Raw genomic sequence first — 25,935 nt, forward strand, 5'->3', positions numbered from 1 at the left:
CCTATGGGGACAGTGTAAGAGAAGCAGGTCCAGCCATGGATGAGAATGGAGACTAGAGGGGACTATGGTGGGTTCTAGGGCCCACATCCATCTGAAAGCTCCACTTAATTGTTTCCATACAAGAGTGTGGACCTGTGTTACCAAATCTTTTCTTGTCCCTTAACAGAAGCTAGAAATCCAGATTTTTTTTTTTTTTTATCCTCACCCGAAGACATTTTTCCATTTTTTACTCAGATAGAGCGGGAAGGAGAGAGAGGAAGAGAGAGGAACATCGATGTGAAAGGGACACATCGAGTGGCTGCCACCCACACGACCCAACCAGGGCCGGAACAAACTGCAGCCAAGGTATATGCCCTTAGCGGGAACCGAACCCGGGTCTCTGTGGACCGCAGGCTGACACTCTAACCGCTGAGCCAAACCGGCCAGTGCTAGAAATCCAGATATTAATACGAAATACTCAATTTCGCCCTGGCCGGTTTGGTTCAGCGGTTAGAGCATCAGCCCATGGACCAACAAGTCGTGGGTTCAATTCCAGTCAGGGGCATGTACCTTGGTTGCAGTTCGTCCCAGCCCAGGTTGGGTCATGTGGGAGGCAGCCAGTCAATGTGTCTCTCTCACTTCCATCTTTCTCTCTCTCCCTACCCCCACTCCTTCCACTCTATCTGAAAATAAATGAAAAAAGTATCTTCAGGTGAGGATTTTTAAAAAACCAATTTAGAAATGTTGGCAGTAAAGGTTAAATATTGTACTGTCCAAATGAAATCTCTCTGCATGGTAGATACGAGCCACCAATTTATGCCCTCTGGTGAGTAGAAAGGTCATGGACTTTGAGTTCATTAAGTCAGAGGTCAGAATTCTAGCTCTGCTATTACCTAAAACAAGTTCCTTAGACTCAGACTTCTTATGCCAATGAAAATACCACTGTATTTCAACAGGTTATAAGGGATAGATAATAAATGTGAATAGCCACAGAGCCTGACACCAGTAGGTAGTCAATAGTATTCCTCACTTAGGGAAACAACAGGTATAATATAACAATACTGTTATGATCAAGTTCATTATCAGTCCAGAAGCACACAGCTAACATGTGAGCACATTATAGGTACAGAGCTTTGTGCTCGATTCTCTTGGAGCAGCAGTTCCCAACCTGGCAATTCATCAGTATCATAAAATGTGCTTGTAAATGTGTTGATTCCAGAGTCCCCCCATCATTATATTACACCTGTGTTCTATGCCTAGCTACACCTAGATTTATGAGCTTATCGTCTCATGCAGTCTAAGAATCTGCATTTTAGTAATTTCCTCAGGGGAGATCTTTGGCAGCCAGTTTGCATTTATGGAAACCACTGCTCCAGAGAATGAATTATTACTTCCAGTGTAATTAAGGAAAGATGATAAGCATATGCACATATGTAAGGAGGAGTTATAGTAATTAACCAAAGCTCCCTAGATATAATTGTCTCTGATGAAGTGCTAACTGAGGACATTAGACAGTAGGCTGTTGACAAAGTACTTAGGGAAAACCAAATGGGAAGGGAAGTGAGCAGCACCATGGAGGAGGATCAGGATTTTGCCATCAGAAGCATGCAGAACACTCTAGCAGTCTAGACAGACAAGTGAGCAGGCCAGGTGCCTTGCAGAGGCTGTGTAGGCCTGTTTGAGCTGCATTGAAGGTGCACACGGAACATACTAGAAGACAACAAGCAGGCAGAAACCACGGTGTGAAGGCTTTTGAAGGTCAGATCTGTTATAAGTGTTTCACATTGCCAAGTACTTTGGTATGGTTGTGAAACATTTTCCTATGGTTTACATAAGTACACACTAATCTATTTAAGACCATTTTATTATAAACAAATTTTTGTTTGCTGAAATTTACCTTTCTTTTTTTCATACACACACTCCACTTTTGCTGAAATTCCTCTTGGTAATGAACTTTGTACCTTACCACAAGCCCAAGAGAAACACAGATGAATACCAGACTTAAAGGGCCCAAGAAGATCAAGTAAGTGAAGGAAAAACAAAAAATGAATCAGGCAGGAGGTGGGAGAACAACTAGACGGACCTTGGAAAGGGAGAAAGCATGCCAGAGAGGGAGCCTAGTCAAAGGTGAATGTGGCCGAGAGCAGAGGCGAGGAGGGCCCAGAAAGGAGAGGCTGGTGAAGGTTTCCAAGGCCTTGGGAGCCGCAGGGAGGGGTGGGTGGGTGGGTGGGTGCGCTTCCTTCTTCACTTCACAGCGGGATGCTCTACTGTTCATGGCTCAGTCCTGGTGCCCACTGGGATTATGGATCTGGTAGGAAGAAGGGGACTTCCAAATTGGGGATGAGCAAGGAGTATCCCAGAAAGGGTCAGGAGATGCCCACAGTCGTCAGAGGCTGCTATAGCCCCAATTTCAGGGCAGTCATGACACCGCAGAAAGCAATGGACTAGAAATATAGTCTGCAGTGTTTGCTCTACTCCTTGCAGAATTGTATGACCTTGAGCAAGTCACTTGTCTCCTGTGTACCTCAGTTTCCTCCCTGAATAATGAAGGGATTGCATTAGGTCAGCTTTTATTTTAAAACAACATTGGGACTGGATCCTTCCTTCCAGCGGCATTTTACCTGAAGGACGGACTCCTAAGAGTAGGGGAGGGGGAGGGGCTGCTTGACCAGCCTGTGAGGGCTCTGCTGCGCCCCAAGCACTCCCAGATGGCCCTTCCCAGCGACAGATTCTCCTTGGTCTGCTGGAAACCATGGTGACAGCAGAGTGAACCTTTCTGAACCCGCTTTGTTACTCTTGGCACATCTGGGTAGGGAGGAAAAGCCAGCCAACTAGGGTTAGGCCAGTCAACCTCCCTCCCAGCAGAGGACAGGCAAGACCTGGAGCACCTGTGGCTGGACATCGATGGGGAGTCAGCCCAGGGCCTGTGGCCTTTTGTTGAGCCAGCCGGAGAAAGGCACTGCTGCTACTCCGTGTTTGCCGAGCTCCCTGGGGCTTGGAGCTCTAATAAACATCCTTTCGCTTTGGGAGATAAGGGAAATGGAGAGGCAGTTTATCACTCTTACATCGAACATTTATTGAACTGTCCCCATAAGAAAAGTTTTATGAGTTTATCAGAGTTTATTTGAGCCAAACAGAGGATGCCTGGAAGCAAGACCTCAACAGACTGAGAAAAAAATGCTTCAGAGAATAACTGTTAGCTGTTTTTTTTTATGCATCTGGAATTGAGGGAATGTAAGGAAGATGACATGAAGGTGGGTGAAAGCAAGGTGGGGATTGGACTGCAGCAGTGATTCCAACCTTTCTCATTTCATGGTACACATACACTTATTACTAAAATTCTGCAGCACACCAAAAATACCCATTTTTTGCTGATCTGACAAAAAAAAGGTATATATATTTTTTTATCCTCACTCAAGGACATTTTTGCATTTATCTTGAGATAGAGCGGGAGGGAAAGAGGGAGGAAGAGAGAGAGAGAAACATCGATGAGAGAGAGACACATTGAGTGGTTGCCACCCACATGACCAGGGCCAGGGACAAACTGCAACCGAGGTACATGCCCTTAGCCGGAACCGAACCTGAGACTCTCTGGTCTGCGGGCCAACGCTCTAACCACTGAGCAAAACCAACCAGGGCTAATTTTTATTCATTCACACTGGATGATTATTGTTGTGGTGGCTCTTGTTATTTTTTTATTTGACAAGCTAAGGGAAAAGAAGTCAATGCCCCTGACTAAGTAGTCAGGTATTGAATATTTTTTTGTTTTGTTTTGTTTTTGTTGATCCTTACCCAAGGATATTTTTCCATTGATTTTTCAGATAGAGTGAAAAGAAGTGAGGGAGAGAGAAACATGAATGTGAGAGAGACATATCAATTGGCTGCCTCCCACATGACTCCAACCATGGCTGGGGATTGAACCTGCAACCCAGGTACCTGCCCTTGGCCAGGAAATGAACTCGTGACCCTCTGGTCCGAGGGCTAATGCTCTAACCACTGAGCAAACTGGCCAGGGCCACAAGAATTTTTAAAACATGCAATACCAGCCCTGGCCCATGTGGCTTGCTCAGTTGGTTGGGCGTCATCTAGTGCACCAAAAAGTTGCCATTTCGTGTCCCAGTCAGGGCACATGCCTGGGTTGTGGCCTTGATTCCCAGTCGAGAGCGTGCATGAAGCACCTGATTGATGTTTCGCTCTCACGTCAATGTTTCTCTCTCTCTCTCATTCTCTCGCTCTCTTCCCTTGCCCCCATCTTCCTCTTTCTAAAAATTAATTAGTCCGGCTGGTGTGGCTCAGTGGTTGAGCATCGACCCATGCACCAAGAGGTTGCCGGTTCGATTCCCGGTCAGGGCACATGCCCAGGTTGTGGGCCCGATCCCCAGTGGGGGGCGTGCAGGAGGTGGCCAGTCAATGTTCTCTCTCATCAATGTTTCCATCTCTTTCCCTCTCCCTTCTTCTCTCTAAAATCAATAAAGAAAAAAAAATTTTTTTTTAATTATTAAAAAATCTTTAAAAAAAAAGGTTGCCCAGCTGGTGTGGCTCAGTGATTGAGCTTCAACCCACTGACCAAGAGGCTGCTGGTTCGATTCCTGGTCAGGGCACATGGCTAGGTTGTGGGCCAATTCTCCGGTGGGGGGCATGCAGGAGGCGGCCAATCAATGTTCTCCCTCATTGATGTTTCCATCTCTCTCTCTTCCTCTCTCTCTAAAATCAATAAAGAAAAAATATTTTCTTAAAAAAGTTATAGGTCTGGAAAATGAATAAAAAATAAATTTAAAAAGTTATAGGTCTGGGGTGTAACTCTTCACCATGACTCACTCAGGAATTTATGATCAGATCACCCTATGAGGTTACTTTTAGTCATTATTATAGTGCCCTCTTTTCATCCATAGTGCCTACTGTGTGAAGTAAAGGTTAGTCCTGTTCTTGGAGCTGAAAGGAAACTTGAAGAGGGCATTTAGTCACTGACTGGACCTCTACTTGCCAGATCCATGCAATGCATTTTCCATTGATATGTACTGCTCACCCCAGTTCTGAGAATGCATTGTCATCCCTGGCTGGTTTGGCTCAGCAGTTAGAGCGTAGGCCCATGGACCAGTGAGTCTTGGTCAAGGGCACGTATCTCAGTTTCAATTCGTCCCTGGCCCTGGTTGGGGTCATGCGGGAGGCAGCCACTTGGTGTGTCCCTTTCACATCAATGTTTCTCTTCCTCTCTCTCCCTCCCACTCTATCTGAACAAAATTGGGGTGGGGGGGAGAATGAGGAAACTGAGACTTAGTAAGATGAAGTCTCTTGCCCAAAGTATCACACAGATACAAGTTGGATTCAAACCAAGCCTGCTTCTATACCATCCCTTCTTCCCCCTGATTTAGAGTCTGTAATTCACAACTTAGCAACTCCTGTCTAGCAAATCTATCACTGTGAGCATCAGTGACCTGCCTTTGACAAAGAATGAGTCATGGTGACCCTGACTCCCTTATAAGCCCTGAATGAGAAAGTGAACGTGAAACCCTTTCACAACTTATCACACGCAAATACAGAGTATTGTTACATAAGGAGAGAAGGCGGGGGTCCTGAAAGCAGCCCCCGTGCCCTCTCCGTGGAAGATGAAAAACTCCGGGAGCAAATAGCCAAGCAGTGACTTCGCGGAGACCGACGTCCTAGGCTTGTTCTCTTCACTTCTGGTGGCCCAGGGACCTTAGGAGCGGGACTGAGGTAGGAAGGGAAGTGTAGAAGGGGTAGTGGACTAGGGAGGGCGAAATAAAGGATTCTGGGCCAGGTCAAGGCTTCTAGCTCCAAAATGGACTTTGAAGTGTCTGACAGTATCTTTTTTCCCTTTCTCTTTCCTTTTTTTTTTTTTTATAGTGTCTTATCGGGGATGTGATAGTTCCAGAGGCAGGATGGGAAAGACAAGGATGTAATGAGCTGTTCTTGGGAAGGCAATCACCAGTCACAGCAGCCACGAGATTTCCTTGCTCCCCACGGGCCTTTCCCTTCCTGCCTTTCCTGGAAAGGGAGGGAGAACAATTGAGTCTGACTGTTAATACCCAGGTGTTTGCGCCCATAAACCCGGGCTCTAAACCAAATAGCATATGTCCATCTGGCCGTCCCGACAGGCCACCACGCAGCAGGCAGACGCCCAGCTGCCTTCCATTCCTTGCCGGCTGTGCTCAGACGCAAAGAAGCAGCCCATGGTCTCCCCCCAGGCTTTGGGAACCCAACTTTGGTTTGCTCATCTCTCCTTTTTGATGATGATGGAAATGCTAGGCGTCGATGCAAAACTGATACATGTCAAAAAGAGAAAGAGAAAGGAGAGAGAGAAAAAACATGCCTCATATGGATTCTGGGGACATAACCAGTATTGACTTGAAGGAAAATCTAAAGTACATAACTGATTTGGAAAGAAATACCGAAGTCAAAGTCCTGTTCCACTGCCTGGGTGATACCCTGCCAGAGGTGGCAACATATGTGGACAAAAAGGAGCCACACACTGAACCTGACAAGCTCAGGGGAGGCCTTGGTGGTAGCCTTTCAAACTTAGAGACCTAAGATAACCACAAAGAATAATCTGAAATTAAAATTGTTTAACTCCAAGCAGTTTATGCTGGTTAGTCATGCCCTAGGCTGGTATCTTTCCTGACAAAGGTCAACTTTCACCTTAATTGAGCTTGTTGTCTTTTTGCATCTATGATAACAAACCTTTGGAATGTTGGGGTAACTTCCCTTTTCCCAGACCCCCCAGGGTAGAGACCACACATCCCCTCATTGTTGTTGTTGTTATCATGTTCCTTGCTGACTGTTAACTATCTTGTACCCACCCCCGTAAAAGAAGTATGTGTCTATCATTTTACTTTTTATCCAATCCCAGGGTTTTCTCCACTTTGCTTTCTCCTGCATCCCTAATCTATCACCAATGGATTTCATGTAACCTCTTTATTTTTTTAAAATATGTTTTTATTTATTTAGCGAGAGAGATAGAAACATCGATGTGAGAGAGAAACATCCATCAGCTGTCTCCTGCAAACCCCCTACTGGGGATTGAGCCCAAAACCCGGGCATGTGCCCTGACTGGGATTTAACCAGACCTTTCAATCTACCGAGTGTCCAGGCTCATGTAACCTCTTTGATTGTAATGTCTCCTCTTTTTATTGTAATGTATACAATAAGGTACAAAACTTCCATTACTCTGGAGCATTATCTCAATCCGTTGAGGTTTTGCTTCCTGGTTGTCGACGGTTCTGGCTCCAATAAACTCACAAAAGTTTGCACAGGTTTGAATGAGTCTTGTGTTGACAATGAGCACTATACCTAGCAGACTTGGATGGAACGTACCATCTGTGATCCTGTTTGCACTGATAGTTGGCTGAGGAAACCCTTTCCTTATCTTCGCGCACAGGCCGGCCTCTCCCGGCTCCCTGAACTTAAACCATCGCCGAATTCCACACAGCACGGAGCCGGCTTCCGGCCAGCTGTGCCGCTCCGGCCCCAGGCCCAGCGAAGGTCACTCATTGTGATGAGGCAGGTCTCCTGGGATCTTCTCTTCCCCGGCAAACCCCACTCTCCCTCTGCATGTTGATGGCAGCCTCCGGGGGGCATCTCAGATGGGCTTTAAATGAGTCCTTTAGTTCCCACGGGATGTCTGCTGGGCACGGCCACCCACTTTTCTGGGTGCCCCTCATGCAACACGGCCACTGCCTCCCAGGTGTTCCCTTGCAGACGGGGCACCAGGGCTGGAGTCGCGCCCTGGTCCCCAGACTCCACTAGAGTGTCCCAGAGGAGTGTTCGGGTGAAATGGCTCCTTCTGTTTTCAGATGCCACTTCCACTTCCCTCTGACCCCACTGAACCCCAGAGGCTGACTGACTCGCACCACACGAACTCCTAGTCCCTCTTCCCCTATGACTCTGAAGCTTCCCTTGCAGCCAGCATGTCACACCTGACCCCTTTCCCTTAAGAAACGAGTCTCCCAGGAGGCAAGTCTGTCCTGCCCGGCTCCAAGCAGCTCCTGCCATGGCTGGACACGAACCCACGGCTTCAACCAGAGTGAGACCTGTGGCCTCGTGGAGATTGTCGCCAGGCCAGGCCGCAGGCTTGGGAAGCAGGCTCTCTGAGGAGGCCGCATGATGCTGGGGAACAGCAGAAGCCGAGGATCGAGCACCTTCATATCCAGGCCCACATGTGGAAACAGCTGTTCCCACGAACACCACCAGATTGATTGTGTCAGTCAGCGATGGAAGGCCAGCGTAAACAGAACTCAGAAAACCAGGCTTGTCCGGCAGGACTGCCCAATGGACAGAGTAAATATTTAGTTCCAGCCTAATTCCGTGCTCTGCTATCCTTTTTCCTTTTATGCATTCATCCTACAAACATTTGCTCCACCTGCCCCTTTGTGTGGCCAGTCCTGGCCTGGCACTTCCACACTTTGATGACTCCGGATGCGAACTTCCAGTCCTCCCCCGGGGGCTTGGTGGGGACGGAGAGGGGAGCGGAGGCTGCAGAAGGCTTCACAGGAGTCACCCGAAGCTGGGATTTGGATGGTGTGTGGACCTCATGAGAAGAGCCACAAGGATGTGTCCCCAGGATCTCTGAGTGGCTTGATGATTTCCATCCCAACTCCCTGTGAGTGAGGACGCCCTACAAGCACCTTGAGCAGCAGCTCTCTGTTCAACAGAAGCGGCAGGGCTGCGGGGTTCTGAGGCCACACTGACTGGCAAGGAGCACGCTCCTTTGTCTTTCTAAGCCTCCGTTTCCTTCAGAAAAATGACAGAGGATGGTGATGATCAGAGGGTGGGCTTGACTATCAAATTGTCCAGGTCCAAATCCTACCACCCGGTAGCCTTGGATCCTCTGTATTTCATTTTCTCATTGAATATGGAGTAAAGAGAAATGCCCATCTCAGAGGCTTGTTCTCAGGATTGAGATAGGAGGCATGTCAAATAGTTCTACCCGAGTAAATATTAGCCGCTACCATTATACTGGTATTTGTGGAGCATCGGGACTGGCAGTGCTTCCAGCCCGGTGTTGACTGAGCGCCTACTACCTGCTCTGCTGTCCGGGCACCGATGTGCCCGCCTGCAGGCTGACTTCCGCAGGAAGCTGCCAGAGTTTAGCCTGCAGGACGTCTATTAAGGAATGCCTCTGGGACCTGGGGCCGACACCTGGGAAGGCAAACCTGAGAAGGGGAGAAGTGAACTGCCATGCAGGTCCTGCGCTAACCTCCACCGGCCCTGCAGAGAGCTCTGAAGCTGGAATGGCCCTTGGGAGTCCCACACAGATTGGTCACTGGCTGGGGGCTCTGCAGAAAGGGGCGTGACCTTGAGTGAAGGCATCTGCGCTCTGACAGCTAGGGCAAGACTTTCTTAAAGGGAGCTCTGAACTCTGCACCACAGTGTCCACCAGAACATGTCCTGGGAGCTCACGTTCTCAAGGTTGCTGTCAAATTAAATGAAATAATGGGTATACGGAACATAACAGAGTAGGTATGTGAACCATGGTAACCAAAGATAGTAAAACAGATCAGGGAGATCACGTGGGGTGAAAGGAATGGAAGGAAGAGGATCTGATCTCAGAGTACTCAGCTGCTTGATGGCACCTGGATCCCGCTCCTCCTGCACTCCGGGCTGTGACGTGGACAGGCACTCCACCCCTGGGGTGCGGGGGAGGGGGGGTCCTGCACCTATCCAGTCTCTCCTCAGTTTGCAAATAAGACCCTGGCATCAGGAGCTTTCTCACTCCACCTGGGGCAGCAGCAGGTGCTGTCTGAGGGTCCCCTTCCACAAGGGGGGCTGGGATGATGGGTAGGAGCTGGGCTGGAGGACAGTAGCTCTGGCCCCTCCAGCTCAGTGAGGCAGGTGTCAGAGACCCAGGGAGCAGGAATAAAGATTTCCTTGGTGATGGCTTCTCCCAAGTTGTTGGAAAACTGTAGGAAATCTACAAGCAGAGGGCCTCCTCCAACACCCTCTCTGAGGCGTGCTGGCTGCCATCCCCGCAGGAATCACCCATCCCGGGAGGGAAAAACCCATGAACCTGTTTACTGTCAGTTCCTGGAAGATGTGGCCAGCTGGAGGCAGAGGGAGATGGCCAGGAGGAGGATGTGGCGGCGGCAGTGTTAACCCTGTTTTTGTCCACCCTTCTCTCTCGGTCTCCCTGAAGGAGGTGGGATGGGGTAGGGTCACCAGCCTTAGTATAGTCAAACCTTGGTTCTTGAAAGTCTCCATTGTGAACAATTTGGTTCTCAACCAAGTTGTTTATGAAAAAAAATGTCTCTGTTGTCAAATAAAACTTCGGTTCTTAATTCTACAACCCTTTCATGCTGATACCTGTATGATCAGTCACATCTCTCAGGCGACAAACAGAGAGAGAGCCAGTGAGTCAGTTGCCGCTAAACCTCACATTGTTAACATCTCAGGAAACTGTGCTATGAATCCTTTAGTGGTTTTGTTGTTGTTGTTGCTGCTTATTATTATTAAATAGGCACAGTAAGTCGCCATGGACCCTAAGAAGGGTAGTGATAGCAGCAAAGTGAAAAGGAAAGTTGTGAAAACAACGATAGAGCTTAAAAAAGAAATAACTGCCAATTATGATAGAGATATTTGTGTGTCTGATCTGGCCACTGAGTATGGCATGGTGAAACTGACACTTAGCATAATTTTAGAACAGAAAGAGGCCATCAAGAGTGCTGATGGTGCCCTGGCCGGTTTGGCCGGCTCAGCGGTTAGAGCGGCGGCCCGCAGACTGAAGGGTCACGGGTTTGACTCCAGTCAGGCAGGGCCTGTGCCTGCATTGTGGGCTTGATCCCCAGTGGGGGTCGTGCAGGAGGAAACCAATGTGTCTCTCTCCTCGATGCTTGTCTCTCTCCCCCTTCCTCCCTTCCACTCTATCTAAGGATCAATGGGAAAATATCCTCAGGTGAGAACTAACAACAAAAGAGTGCTGATGTTGCTAAGGGTGTGAAAGTGCTCACAACACAATGGCCAGGGGCAATTGAAGAAGTAAAAAAAGTGTTGATCTGGATAAACGGAAAGAGCAGTTGGCTGGTGATAAGTTGCTGCGTGACCTCCTGAGAGACACGCGGAAGGAGAGCCGCGGCTGACGGTACATTCCATCTCCTTTTTGTTACAGTTTCACTCACCTTTTACGTTCTTTTTGTTTTTAAATTGTTCATTTACAGATTAAACAGTACATTAGACGTGTACTGTATATAAGAAAGGTCAAAACAGAATCATTGGAGGGTCTAGAACGGATTAATTCCATTTACATGATTTCTAACGGGAAAAGATGATTCGGTTTTCGAACAAAGGGCTTCTCGGACAGACTTCTGTGGCCCGCAGGCTGACGCCCTGACCGCTGAGCACCGGCCAGGGCATCGGACAGACTTCTGTGGCCCGCAGGCTGACGCCCTGACCGCTGAGCAACCCGGCCAGGGCATCGGACAGACTTCTGGAACGAACTGAGTTTGAGAACCGAGGCACCGCTGTAAATACTAATACAGGACACCCCGTTAGATTTTAATTTCAGATAAACGACTATGTTTTAGTATAAGTGCCATGCAATTCGGGGGGGTATACTTACACACTGAAAACGTGTTGTTGAGCCTAGGGGGGTGCAGTTCAACTGGCTAGGCGGCGTCCTGTGCACCCGAAGGTCGAGGTTACGTTCCCAGTCGGGTGTGTGCGAGGCAACCGATCCATGTTCCTCACATAGATGTTTCTCTCTCTCCGTGTCCCTTCCCCCCTCTCAGATTAATAAAAACATATTTTGGAGGGGGAAATCTTGCTTATCTGAAACGGAAACGTATCTGCTAGCCCTAGGTGGGCGCAGACCATGTGCAGTGAACCCAGGCAGGACAGGTCCTCTGGCAGACAGCCAGGGGCAGAGCCGGTGATGGAGAGGGACACATCGGAGAGCGGGGAAGGGCTGGAGGAAAGGGGAAAGGGCAACTGGTCCCCAGCCCAAACAGTCCCCACTGCAGGAATGCAGAAGGGGCCCTGGTAGTCTCAGCCTGACTCTAACCCTGACCCCCACCCGCCCAGCAGCCTGGTCCTCAGCTGGCCCCTTGGCTCCCTCTGGGAGGCCTGCCTCAGTGGACTGTTCTATGCATGGAGGGGTCGAGTGCTGGGGGGAAGTTCTGAGAAGAGAGCTGGGCTCCACCAGGAGGGCTGCCTCCCCACCACGAGCCTGCGCTTACCACAGAGGCGACCCAGGGTACCACTCCTGGGAATGCCACCTCCACCCTGTTCCCTGCCACCCCTGGAAGCGGCCAGTTCCTCCCAGTCTGTAGGGCCCACCTACCCTTCAGTGCTCTAACGAGAAGAATCACACCGATAACTGCAAACCATTGAGTACATCCCCCTGGCCAGGCGACCTGTTTCATCTTCACAGAAACATTACGAGGTAAACGCTGTCATCGTCCCCACTTTCCAGATGAAGAAACGGGCTTGGGTGAATTAAATTACCAAAGGGCCTGACAGCTAGTCAGCAATGGCAGGGGACTCAGACCCAGGTCAGCGTGGGTCTTGGAGGGGCCCACGATTCCAGAGCCTCTCACAGCCTGTACGTCGCAGAACCGGTACCACTGTGCCCTGTGTCTGCCCTTCGGTCAGGAATCTTGGAGGAAGGGCACAGATTGGGAATAATAGTGTTTGTTCAAAGACTTAAATCCTGTTCCAAAATGTACCCAGATCCCTTCCCTGTCCCCCATCCCTTTTCCTGTCCTCCCTGGCCTTGCAGCAGCCAGCACGTGGAATCTAAAGAGCCTCTACGTGTCCAGTCTTAGCGGGGCTAGGGCTCTGAGGAAGGAACTGGCTTGTGACTTGTCTGTCCTGTAGCTCTCCTCCAAAGGAAGCCCCTCCCCGGGCAGGCGCCTGGGACAAGTCCTTGGTCTCTAGAGGAGATAATGCCTTTGTCCCTTCTCAGATAAACAAACACAGCCTGCTTGAAGTGTGTCATGCAAGGTGCAGGAGCAGCGCCCCACCCCTGGGGATAGGCCTGGCCCTCCTCCCAAGGTCACGAGCAGGAGACAAGGGACAGCTAGGTCCAGTCAGATGTAGAAGCCAAGTTTAGCCCATTCTGCAGGGAAGCCAGGCCTCCCGCCTGCAAGGCCAGCAGCGTCCCTGCTCTGCCCACCGTAACCCACGCAAAGCACGGCGCTTCAGGCTCACGCCACACGGTACCGGTCACAGTGTGGTCTCTGTATGGGTGCCCCCTGCAGTTTAGTGGCACAGCAGATTTACAGGTATGTGTGTATGTGCACGCACCAGCACCCATGACCCTGCCCCTCACCCCGCCCCTAGCACTTGTCAGATCAGAGCCACAGGAAGCAGGGCCAGCAAGTGTGCAAATCAAGAGCCAAGATGGGGAAGTTTATTTTATTTTCCAAGAATCATCTAAACACACGAGGAGTATTTTTTAGGCCCTGGCTCCCACCCGGATAACAAATCTAAACGAGCTGGAGAACTGCACCCCCAGGGACACGGAGCAGCCAGCGGAGACAGGGCGGGACAGGGCACTGCGGACCCCACCCTGCCCCTAGTTCAGACCCGTCTCCCTCGGATAGCTTCCAAAGGCGAAAGCTGCCATGGGAGCCAGGAGCTGCAGAGAAATGACGGGGGTGGGCTGTGCCCTCTTTCTGAGTAAGGAGCCCCTGGCCCCCATCATCTTGGAGAGACTGCGTCAGGAGCCAGAGGGGTCTGCTGAGGGTGTTGGGGCGGCACAGAGGGAGTGACTTTACTCAAAAACATACACAGCCAGAGGGACTGCCCATCAGCCTTACCCTCCAGGGTGCAGGGGCCAGTTCCAGGGGGTCGGCTGCCCACCCCTGGGGTGACTGGCCAGGAGTGACCTTGCTTTGAGTGGGGAGCTGACAGCGCCTTCTCCAGCCTCCAGGAGGGCAGGGGGAATGCTGGGAAGAGGCCTGAGCCCTGGGTCCTGGACGAGCTGTGCCCATTCTGGCCCCCACTGGCCAGGTTTATTATTGTTTATGATTGTGGGGTCAGGGGAATGGGGGAGGGTGGTGTGCCTTCTGCCTGGGGTTGGAGAGGCCAAGGCTCCCCTAGTCTCTTGCAGAGAGCTGGAACTTCCTGGTTCTGCTGCCATGTTATTCACCGAATGTTGCCTTGAGGGCAGGGTCGGGGATGCCAGGTGGGGGTGTGGATGGGAGGGAGGTCCGGACTTCTGAGAGCCCTGAGCTGGGGGGTGGGTGCAACTTAGATCATAAATCCCCTGCAGGCTGCCGTGGGAACCAAAGAGAACAGGCTGGGTGTCCACATACCCCCTGCTGACACAGGCTGCCTGCTGTTGCCATGGTGACAGCAATACCGATCTCCTGCCTGCCAGCCACCCACAGCTGTGTGGTCATCAGTAAAAGGAGGCGGGTGCTTATTCTTGGTCACGAAGGGGAAAGGGGAGGGGAAGCTCGTATGAAGGGGGAGCAGCCCTTTCTCCCTCTTCCCAGATGTAGTTGGGGGTGGTCAGGTGAGAGAAAGCTTAGAGGTCACCTCTCCCAACCAGCTCCCCTCCCAAGACTCCAGCCAGCCAGTGCTTCTCACACTGGGTAATGGGGTCCCGGTGTGCTCACACATCTCCCTGTGGGAAGCTCACCACCTCCAGACAGCGGAGCCTGTTAGAGCTGTGGTCCCCACACCTCCCGGCCCTGGCCCTTGGGGGCGCCTCTTCACCCAGCAAGGCCCCTTCTTGTCCCCTTCTTCTGCATCTCACGCTCACGTTCCTCCAAAATCCAGCCCCGCCCTGAATGATAAGATCTGAGAGCCTGGGGCCCGGCCAGGCTTGGGACCCACCAGTGGGGCCCTTATTTCCTTCTCCCTTGGTTTTCCAACCCCTTACTACCCACCCCCTCCTAGCCTCACTCCCTCGTGGGCCTCAGAGGGAAAGATAAGCAGAGATACACCCGAGGGGCGGGGGAGTGGTGATGGGGGGCTTCACTGAAACTCGCATGTGCCAGGGCCAGGGACTCGGGGATTCACTGTGAATGTCACATCCATTGCTGACCCATCAGCTCCAGGACCACGGCAGTGGCCCCTGACGCTTCCCCCACGCCTCCCCTGCAGCCCCTGGCCACAAAGCAGAGACCCCGGTGCCCCCCCCCCCCGGTCTCTCATGTTCAAAACCAGCATCCCCACAAGATCCTACTTCAAGACCTCACACAGCCTCTCCCCTGCCCTTCTTCCTCCCCTCTCTCCTCTTTCCCGCCCCCCCGCCAGCCTGAACACTGGCTGGCTCCCCCTGACCCCTTCAGTCTTCCAGATGTCCCTTCCCCATGTGGCCTTCCCACCTTCCCTTCGTGAAGGAACTTTCTCCACAGCACTTACTGCCTTCTGAGACATCAGACAATTGTGTTTTATTCCTGTGAACTCCAGAAGGGCAGGCATTTTCGTCTGTCTCATTCCCCGCCATATCCCCAGGGCCTAGAACACAGACGCTCAAGAAGTACTTCTGCACACAAATGAGCTCGTGGCCCACCTGGCCCAGGCGTAGCCACACACAGCCCGCCCTCTCCACCCAGAGCAGAGGAGGGGGCGCTGGCCAGGGCCCGTGGGCTCTGCCGCACCTGGCGTGGCCTCCGCCCGGCCTCTGTCCTGCCACTGTGTGAGGGCTCCACATGGGGTGCAGACAGGGAGTTCTCAAGGGAGGTGCAGGTAACATGTGGTCCCTGTTCCAAAAAATCTCCAGGCCTTAAGGTCCCCACCGTGGAACAGGGCAGGTAATTATGGGAACTGAAAACAGACCTGAGAAAGGTTTCTTTAAAAATATATATTTCAGTCATCATCAAGCCAGGAGGCCGAGGAAGGGAGGCCGAAGCCCTCGGAGGGCGGAGGTCCGCAGTGGAGCGTCCGGAGTGAGCCATCACCGGAGGAAGCCGGCCAGCAGGTAGGGAAGAGTCGGGGCCAGCAGGGTGGGCAGCGGCAAGGGCAGCAGTCGTCCCGGGGCCTGGGACCTGAACACCCGGCGCTGACCCCGGCGTTGCAGGGGCCTGACGTTGTCTGTCATCTTCTGTTTCTGCTCATTGTCGTAGTACAGCTTCTCAGAGAATTCGAGGATCTGTAGAGGGACAGGGCTCAGCTGGGATGGAGGACAGGTGGAGCGGTACTCCCATGCTGTGTGGCCCCAGGCCAGTCACCCTGCCTCTCTGAGCCCTCATTAGGGAAGGGGCTCAGCATCCCTACCTCTCAGGTTTCCGTGTGGATGAAAACATTAGGAGACGTAAGGTGCTGGGTGCTGGAGGGCACTCAATTTCCGTTAGCTTTCCCTTAGCCAAGTGGAGCGCTTTGAGGGCTTATGATTACAACTGCTGTGGTCACTGTTCCTGTAGAACAATGGTCCTCAAACTTGAGCTTGCGTGACTGTCGCTTGTTGGGCCCCAGACTGCCGGGCCCCACCTCCAGGGTTTCTGACTCAGTAGGTCAGAGGTGAGGCCCAAGAATTTTAATGTCTAGCAAGCTTGCAGGGACCACTCTGAGAACCACTGTCCTGGAACAAAATACGGCGAGGGCAGGGAGTGAGGCCCTTTTGGCTCACTGCTGTACCCCCAGAGTCTGGCATGTTATAAGGACTCGAGGGCCATGGGTGGAATGAATGGCCTGCTTCCCTACTCTGGCTACATTACCTTCTCTCATCTGCTCCTGGCCAGCCGGGCCCTCCCATGCAGGCACCTTCCCCACTGCACAAGTCCCCTGCCCGCAGCTGGCTGACTCCCACTTACTTTTCAGGGTTCAGCCTGGAAGCCTTTTTCTGACACCCCTGCCACGGCCTCCCCTCCAGCCCTTAACCCAGGGATAGGACAGCTGAGCCCTTTCTTGTCTGTCTTCCACAGGTAGTATCTGTGGATTCGGCCAACAGGCCTCAGCCCCTGGGGTGCCCCCTGACCCCAGGGGATCTCTGCGGGATCCAGAGAAACGGTTTCCAGGGAGCTGGGCAGTGGGAGGCTGCTTGCAGCTGGGCCTGTGTACCTGGTCCTTGTGGAGGTGAATGGGCTCCACAAACACAGTCCAGACAACCTTCTCCTCACAGCCCGGCGTGGTGAGCGAGCCCAGGTAGCGGAAGTAGTGCCTCAGTTTCTCCTCCTCGGGGAGCAGGTCTAACAGGCTGATGCTGTCCTTCATTGTGGTGCTCATCACTGGAGGGGGGTGGACAAAGGGTACTGTCAGTGGAGGGGGAAGAGGGGATCTCTGAGCCGCTGGTCCCCTTCACACACCTCACTCTGAGAGCCCGGCCCCGCCTTTGTAGGAAGAAGTCCCCACCCCTCCCGTCACCACCCCAGCCTCCTCCAATGCTCATCCTGACTCACTGGGTCTGGAAATAGAAGACAGCACCTCCACCAGGGGCTGGAAGCCATCGTTCTTGGATCCGGCCTGGAACAGGAAAAAAGGGGGCTAGACAGGGGCTTGTGGGGAGCTGGTGGTGACCACCAAGTCATTCTCCTGGTCTGGGGTAGGGAGAGCAGGCAGCTCTGGATCTGAGACCCCGAGAGGCTCTGAGCTCCCCACCTGTGGGTGTACAAGTCACTGAGAAACAAACAGAAGTCGAGGCCCCCCAGCCCCCTCCTGTCTTGCTGGAATCCCAGGTCTCTGGATCCTAAGAAGCCACCCCTTAGACCCCAGGGGATGGGGGTCCCACCTCCACCAGGAAGGCCAGCACTGCAATCTCGTCTTCAGAGTTCTGGGCCTCTTTCTTGTTCTCTCTCTCGTGTACGATGTGCATCTGGTGGGAGGTGAGAGATGGAGAGAGGGCTGGTCGGCTGGACCGCCCTTCTTGCCTAAGGCAGGTACTTCAGGGCCCAGCCAAGGCACTCACCCAGGAGGGGCCACTCACCTCCATGGCAAAGCGATCCCCGTCGAGGCTGTGCTCCGAGCCCGCGTCCAGCACCTTGGACCAGTGCAGGTGCAGCTGCTTGGCCCGGTATCGGGAGGACAGTCCCCCTCCAGCGATTGCGGACTCATTACCCAGCAACACCATCACTGAGGGCACAGAGGGGCAGGGTCCTCGCACCCACCTCCCCTAGCCTCTTCCAACCACTCTTTCCAGCTCCACCCAGGCAAGACCTCTCCTCCCTCCTACCCTTCATGGGCTGGAGGGAGGGGACAGGACGGGCGGTACAGCCCCAGACCTTTCCTGGCCCCTTACTGACCTCCTGCCTGCCTCTCCTCTGCACACCTCCCACTGCCCCAAACATGAAACTCGGTCGGCCCCTCCCCCGCTCCAACCCCCCTTCGTGGTGCCCTGGCATCCTCAGGGGAATATCCAACTCCTCAGCCCGTGGTGACCTGTCTTTGGGCCCAGCTCGGATGACGCCGGGCTGGCTCAGCCCCTCCCAGCGTCACTCTGTCCTCCATCCATACAGAGCCATCTGCAGCTCCCTGCACACCCCAAGCTGTTTCCTGCCTGCAGTCCTGTGCACATGACGTTCCTTCCTTCCTTCGCCTAGAACGCGCCCCCGGCCCCAGACTGATCTGATGAAAGTATTGAAAATACTCTGAAGTGTTCCCTGCTTTGCAAAGCCCTTCCCATCCCTCCTCTCTTCCCCCACACTGGGCTTCCAGCGGCTCCTCTGCAAGGTGGCCCTGGATCTGTGTGCCCTCCTCATCCTCGAGCAGGTGCCCATGCTGCCCAGGTTCTCCATCCCGCCCACCTGGGACCCACCTGAGTGCCCATTGTTTTGGACAGTCCACTTTTGCTTCTTGTCATAGCCAGAGAAGGAGAAGGGTCCCAGGTTTGTGTTCACCTGTGCCTTGCTGGTGACGATGTTGATGGGGGACTGGCGGTCCTTCTCGCAGTTTCCACCCCACTGGTCCGGCCCTGAGCAGGGAGAGGAGCGGGGCTGAGCCAGGGGTGCCTGGCTTGAGGGTGTGGCCTCTTCTGCTCCATGGAGGTCTGGCCCAAGCACCCAGCCCACATGTGACAAGGTCTTGGGATGGCTGGCAGGCTATATCCCAGGGGCCTTCCTACTCAGATACACACAATCACACTCATACCCCCCACACATTCACCTGCACACACACACCATCACACTCATACCCCCCACACATTCACCTACACACACACAACCACACTCATACCCTCCACACATTCACACACACACAATCACACTCATACCCCCACACATTCACACACACACAATCACACTCATACCCCCCACACATTCACCTGCACACACACACACACTTATACCCCCCCACACATTCACCTACACACACACAATCACACTCATACCCTCCACACACATTCACTCACACACACACACAATCACACTCATACCCCCCACACATTCACACACACACAACCACACTCATACCCCCCACATTCACACACACACACAATCACACTCATACCCCTCACACATTCACACACACACAATCACACTCATACCCCCCCACATTTACCTGCACACACACACACACTCATACCCCCCACATTCACACACACACACAATCACACTCATACCCCCACACACATTCACCTACACACACAATCACACTCATACCCCCCACATTCACCTACACACACAACCACACTCATACCCCCCACACATTCACACACACACACACAACCACACTCATACCCCACACACATTCACACACACACAATCACACTCATACCCCCCACACATTCACCTGCACACACACACACACTCATACCCCCCACACATTCACACACACACAATCACACTCATACCCCCCACACATTCACACACACACACAATCACACTCATACCCCCCACACATTCACCTGCACACACAATCACACTCATACCCCCCCCACATTCACCCACACACACAACCACACTCATACCCCCCACACATTCACACACACACACACACAACCACACTCATACCCCACACACATTCACACACACACAATCACACTCATACCCCCCACACATTCACCTGCACACACACACACACTCATACCCCCACACATTCACACACACACAATCACACTCATACCCCCCACACATTCACACACACACAATCACACTCATACCCCCCCACATTCACCCACACACACACAATCACACTCATACCCCCACACATTCACCTGCACACACACACACACTCATACCCCCCACATTCACACACACACACAATCACACTCATACCCACACACACACATTCACCTACACACACACACACCTACACACACACACACAATCACATGCAAAGACAGCAGGTCTGGCCATGATGTGGGACAGGGTGGGAACAGGGGGCCAGCTGATGGCTGTGAGCTCTGGGGGAGGGGACAATGCCATGATGGTGGGCTGTGAAGGGAGAAATTCAGTGGTGACCTGCTTCATGACCTGTGTAAGGAAGTTCAGAGAAAGTGAATGGGAGGGCGCTGGGAAGGCGCGGGGTGCAGGCCCCTGGAAGGGCAGCTTCTGAAAGGACTGGCTGCCTGGACGCTCGGCAGCGAGTCTGAGGCTGGAGGCAGGGAGAAATCCCTGGAGGGGCCTGGTTCCCTGAGCCCTGGTGATCCGTGGGCAGCACTATCCGGTCACCAGACGGCAGAAGAAGGAAGACAGCAGATGTGGGGAAATCAGTCAGCATCAAATAGAAAGTGCAAGACTCCATTTTGCTATGAGAAATAGCAAAGCGTACCTCTCCATTTGGTTCTCTGATGACATCATAGAGGACTTCCCCTCTTGGTGCCAGGGAAGGCTCAGGTCACTCTACATGCCCTGTCCCGAGCTCCAGGAGTGTATATGTGCATGTATGCACACGTGTGTGTTAGAAGCAGATATGTGCCTGGTGGCACCATTATCCCTCATCCTTCCCACCCTCCTTGTGTCTCCATTTCAACCTGGACAGCTCACCACAGGAAGGCCTGTCTCCAAGACTTGCTAGACTTACCCAAGCAGTTGTTGGAGGCTTTGGCTTGAGTCTCGTAGCACCAGTGGGACTCTGGAGCAGAGAGAGGAAGGATGTGAGGCCTGTGTGCATACGTGTCCGCGTATCTGTGCACACACACGTGTCTATGAGTGCAGGTGAACTGGGTGCACACAAGCACACGGGGGGCAGGGGGCGGTATACACAGCAGGTCAGAGGTTAGGAATCTCCCTGGAGTCGGAGCTCACCTTGAGTTGGGGTGGAGTGTTCCTGGGGTCTGGGAGAGGAGACTTAAGAAGAAAATGTGAGTGGGGATGGGGAAGAGGACAGTACAAGCAGTTTGTGACTAGTCGGCTGGTCGTCCTGCCCAGGGTTCCTGTCCTGGAGCAGGCAGGGCAAAACGGCCACCAGCCTTTGAGGGGCTCCTCTGAGACCCCCAGGGTCTTTCCTCCACACTCTCCATTTGTGGCCCATCAGCCTCCCCCACCCTCCTTCAACACAAGCCTGGAAGGGAGGCTCCAGTAAGGGGGAGGAGGATCAGGGCCTGGGACAACAGAGCCAGGTTCAGCCTGGCTGCCTTCCCAGAGTTGATCAGGGGTGATGGAGGAGATTAGGCAGCCCCTCCCTTGTGTGTTATTAAGACCCATTCTGGGCTAAACTTCCATGGCCCCACAACAAAGAAGACAGCCACGCTTTTCCCTGTCCCAGCACCCCACAGTCCCGGTGTTTGGGACCAGACAGGCTCAGGTTCTAATCCCAGCTCTGCCTCAGGGTAGTAGAACCAGTATCTCTGAAGGAAGGCTGCACCACAAACGCACCACACAAATGCAAGACGTTAACAACAGGGGGACCGTGCAGGGGCAGAAGGGCCACTGGGGGCCTCTGCTTTGTGCTTAGTTTTCTGTAAACCTAAACCTGCCTAAGGTCTATTGATTTTTTAAAAATATGGTTTTATTGGTTTTTTAAAGAGAGGAAGGGAGAGATAGAAACACTGACATGAGAAAGATATATGGATCATGGATCAGCTCCCTCCTGTACCCCCCCGCCCCACCCCCCGGAGATGGAGCTGCAACCCGGGCATGTGCCCTGACTGGGAATCGAACCGGGACCTCTTAGTCCATGGGACAAGGCTCAATCCATTGAGCCACACTGGCCAGGCAAAGTCTATTAATTTTTTTAAAGGCTGGACCAGCAGGGTGGACAAAGCAAAAGCTGGAATTCTGGCTGAGGAGCTGTGGGTTCAGGAGCAAGTCATTTAATCTCTTTAAGCCTCAGTTTTATCATCTGAAAAATAGAACTAAAACCACCCACCTCACTGGGCTGTGGGGAGGATTAAATGAAGTGTTAGGAGTGTTCCCTGTAGCCTGGAACTTAGTCAAGTCCTTGGTGAGCCCTTCCCTTCCCTTCGCCTTCCTCCCTCAGGCCTCCCATCAGTGCACAGATGGCAAAAGAATTCAGGGATGAGGAAATTCCTAAGAAAAGCACAGCTTCCCACTCAGCCTGAACTCAGTCCTCTGAGCATACCTGCCTCCCCCCACCTGCTTGCCTGGGCTGCCCCCATCCAAACGCACCTCCTCTGGGGTCCCTGGAATGGGGGTGGGGGACATGAAGGTCAGGATCTTGGTAGGGGGTGGAAGGGGTTTGTGGCCAGGAGTGAGCAGAAAACTGGGCACCCTCTTGTTCTGGGTCCCTCAGAGCCACTGTGGGTGTTTGCTTCCCAGCTCTGGATCAAAGGCTTCACTCGGCTGGTACAGCCTCTTTCAGAGGTGGACAGTCCCTGAGTGTCTTCCCTGTGGCCGTCCATCCCCCTGGACAGGGCTCTGCTGCCCCTAGGAGTTGCTGCCCCTGGGAACCCCGATCTGGGTCAACTCTGCGGGAGAGAGTGGCCCTCTCTGCAGGCGAAGGAGCTCTGAAGCTGGAAGCTGGCTTCCAGGCCGAGCTCTGCCTCGCGTTCGACCTCTGCAGGCAGGTTCCCTGGCTCCTGAGCCCTGCATCCTTCCTAGCGGAAGGAGCTAGCTGCGTCTGAGGACACCAGGGCCGGAGGTCATCTGCACCTGTGACAAGCTCCTTGTTATAACCCTCCTGCGTTTTCACCTCTCGGAGGTCCTGGCGGCGGAAAGGACCTCCAAGGTCGAGCAGGACTAGAGTCCCAAGGGAAAACCACTCCAAGGGAAGCCTTATTTAAACCAGAGTCCGGGGGGCCAGCGGTGAAGGGTGGACCGCCCTCTGGGCCTTGCCAGGGCCTCTGATTCAGGCTGAGCTTTTCTTAGGAATTTGCTCTTTCCTGCCAGTTCTGACTCCTGCATATGTAATGGTAACCTCTGATTCTCTGTCTTAATCATAGAGACTTTTGACCTGCTTGGATGAATGCTCTTGTAACTAGCCTCTTCAGGAGGCAGGAGCCAGGGAAACACAATGTTGATGAGGCCAAGGCCAGGGGTCAGGTCTGTCTGTGGGTTGAAGGTAGGGAGCTGGCCTTCAGGCAGAGGTGGCCAGGCACAGACCAGCTGGGGCTCCTGCATTCGTTCCGAGAGGGCTGCCCTGCAGGGATTACGGGCCGCCTTGCAGGGATTATGGGCTGCCTCCAAGAGGGCCTGCAAGGAACAGGGGCTCCCCTCGCACAGCTCCTGGCTCCAAGCTCCAGGTTGCACCTAGTCTATCTGCCCTAACCAGAAATGGGTGAGAGTCCTACCACCCAGTGCCCGTCATCCAGCCATTGTTCCCCCCCCCTTGACTTTCCCACCCCTGACCCCCCTTCTTTAGAGATAACTGAAGAATCTCCCACTGATGGACCTTGGTCACCCCACCCTCCCACTTTGGAGGGAGGAAGAAATCCTGGAAACCAGCTCAGCGAAACCCAAGTATGTCCTGGGCAAAGTCTCAGCAAGTCCTGGCCAGGAGTCGGAGACTCTGAAGGGGCCCAATATCCTCTTCCCTCCTCTCTCCAGTCTCAAGTTCCCTAGGGGGTGAAATGGGTGGAGGGGGCAGCTGAGATCAATTCCTGGTTAGCTGGCCCCAGGCCAGTGGTAGAGCCACCATGGCCATCATGGAGTGCTTGCCGCGTGTCACAGAGGCACCACACCAAGTGGTAACACCCACTGTGTTACATGAATCCTTCTAAGGACACCTGAACTTAATTACGATGCCTGTTTTGTAAATGAGAAAAAGGAGAGTGACTTACCTAAAGCCACACAGCTACAAAGCATCGGATTTAACTGCAAAACCTTTCTCTTTCTACTAAGCCCAGCTGCTTAAGAAGGTTTCCAACGTCCGACTTTATAAATAAAGAATTTCACATCCTATGGTGGGGGAGGAAGAAACTTTCCTCTACCCTTCTAGGATCTTCTGGCTGTCTAATAATCAAATAGACATGAGACATATCAACAAGAGAAAATGACCAAATTTAATTACGTACGTTGTGTGTGACCCACACCCCCACACGAGAGGTTCAGAGGCAGAAAGGGAAAATGAGGTGTATGCAGCCTTCTGAGCTAAGAATGAGGTCAGGCGCCTTGGAGCTTCAGAGGGGAGGAGGCTCATTCACAGGAAATAAAAAGAGTGGATATTCAGTACTTTGAAGTTTGCTCTGCCTTACAGATAGGTCATAAAAAGTTAATTCTGGTAATAACTCGTATTATTAGCAAGGCCCCCAATTTAAATTCTTTAAGGGAGAGGTAAAAGTTTTTCGATTGCCTTCAGCTCAAAATAGTTCATAAGCCAGAGTGGTACATCTTGGGAAGCCTGTTCTGAACCCCTTCACTGCCTTTTCTCTTTCCTCCTCTCCAGAGAGTTGCTGTAAGGTGGCCCTCAACTCCCCTCCCCCACCTGGCCAGCTAAGTCTGTCCTGCAACCAGCACCCTCTCTCTCCTCTGCTGCTCAGGTGCCCTCGCCCCTCACTCCATGACTCCAAGGGAGGAGCATCCAGCTTTGGGGAAGAGGTTTGGTTGGATGAACCCCAAGGACCACGGGAGGGGTAGCTGAGCTGGGGACTGGCAGATAGGGGCTTCCTGCTTAGACGGGTCCCCAGGAGGTAGCGGAAAAGGTGCTTCCCGGGTCCCTGTGCCCAGCGGCTGGAAGCACCTTCAGTTCCTTATCAAATATTAACACATCTCTCCTGCCACCTCCCACCTAGAAGAATAATTAAGAGCTTGGCCTCACCATTAATCTTTAAACGAAAATCACCCTGGCCGGAAAGACCGGCTCAACCTGGGACCTTGGGTCTCCGGGTGTCCCCAGCTAGGCTCCCAATACAGCGCTGGGGTCTGGTGGGAGGTGAAGGGTGACAGCCCCCAGGGAAAAGGAACTCAGGGTGGGAAGCGGAGATGCCAGGGGCCCACCACTCCCAAAATGTTGCCTTTGCTCTGGGCGGAGGGGGAGGGTCAGCCGCCCAGCACCCAGCCCCAGCCGGGCGGACAGCGACCCGTGGACAAACTGGGGAGGACCAGAAACCGCCTGAGACGCCAGAAGGGGCGAGAAACCAGCGCGCGTCGGGGCGGGTGAGAGAAGCGCCCTTCTCACGGACTCGCATGCTCGTCTCGCCGAGGGCCGCCACGCACACGCGTGCACACCTTCCCCTGCCCCGCACGTGGCCGTTCGTGTGCGCACGCGAGCGCTCGCGCTCCGTCCGCCCGCAGCCTCGCGGTCCCGGCTCCCGCGCGCACGCCACGGCGGACGGAGCGCAGCCGGCGCGCACTGGGGCCGCGGGCGCTGCCTGCGCCGGGGCGCGGGCTGGGGGCGCAGCGCCGGCCCCCCGAGAGGCACGGGGCCAGGGCCCAGGTGTTCACCTGCGCGGACCGAGGGCCGGGAGGCGGCGAGGGCCAGGAGCGCCAGCAGCAGCCGCATCCTGCGCAGGAGCAGAGACGCCGCCAAGCCGAGGGTCGCACGCCGAGGAAGCCGCCGTGGGTGCCGCGATCGGGCCGGCCGGGCTTTTATAGCGGAGCCGCGACGGGAGGGAGCCCCGACTGCAGGACGCGGGTACGGGCTCCTCCCCCTGGCGGAGTCTCCCCTCCTCTTGTCCTGACATCCACCATCCCCCCACCCCCACCCCAGCCTGCTGTACACCAGAGGCCCCCTCCCACGCTGCGCCTCTCCGCTCAGAGGAGGGCCCCCAGCTCCCCTGCTCCA

The 25,935-nt window shown here is 53.5% G+C and overlaps 1 protein-coding gene and 1 pseudogene across 1 annotated transcript; both read right to left on the reverse strand.

Annotated features, from left to right (window-relative positions):
* Positions 1-1,216: 1,216 nt before the first annotated feature.
* On the reverse strand, positions 1,217-14,279 carry LOC118634063 (annotated as a pseudogene).
* A 1,544-nt stretch (positions 14,280-15,823) lies between these two features.
* CA4 (carbonic anhydrase 4) lies at positions 15,824-25,670 on the reverse strand. The gene is made up of 8 exons (XM_036269448.1): positions 25,596-25,670; positions 20,836-20,886; positions 18,632-18,787; positions 17,804-17,949; positions 17,609-17,692; positions 17,280-17,343; positions 16,942-17,108; positions 15,824-16,033 (listed from the first exon to the last, which is right to left on the reverse strand). The coding sequence occupies exons 1-8, from the start codon at positions 25,651-25,653 to the stop codon at positions 15,839-15,841; spliced, it is 921 nt and encodes a 306-aa protein (XP_036125341.1). The 5' UTR covers positions 25,654-25,670; the 3' UTR covers positions 15,824-15,838.
* Between the last annotated feature and the right edge of the window lie 265 nt (positions 25,671-25,935).

The sequence above is a fragment of the Molossus molossus genome, unplaced genomic scaffold (genome assembly GCF_014108415.1).
Source record: "Molossus molossus isolate mMolMol1 unplaced genomic scaffold, mMolMol1.p scaffold_m16_p_19, whole genome shotgun sequence".
NCBI classification, from domain to species: domain Eukaryota; kingdom Metazoa; phylum Chordata; class Mammalia; order Chiroptera; family Molossidae; genus Molossus; species Molossus molossus.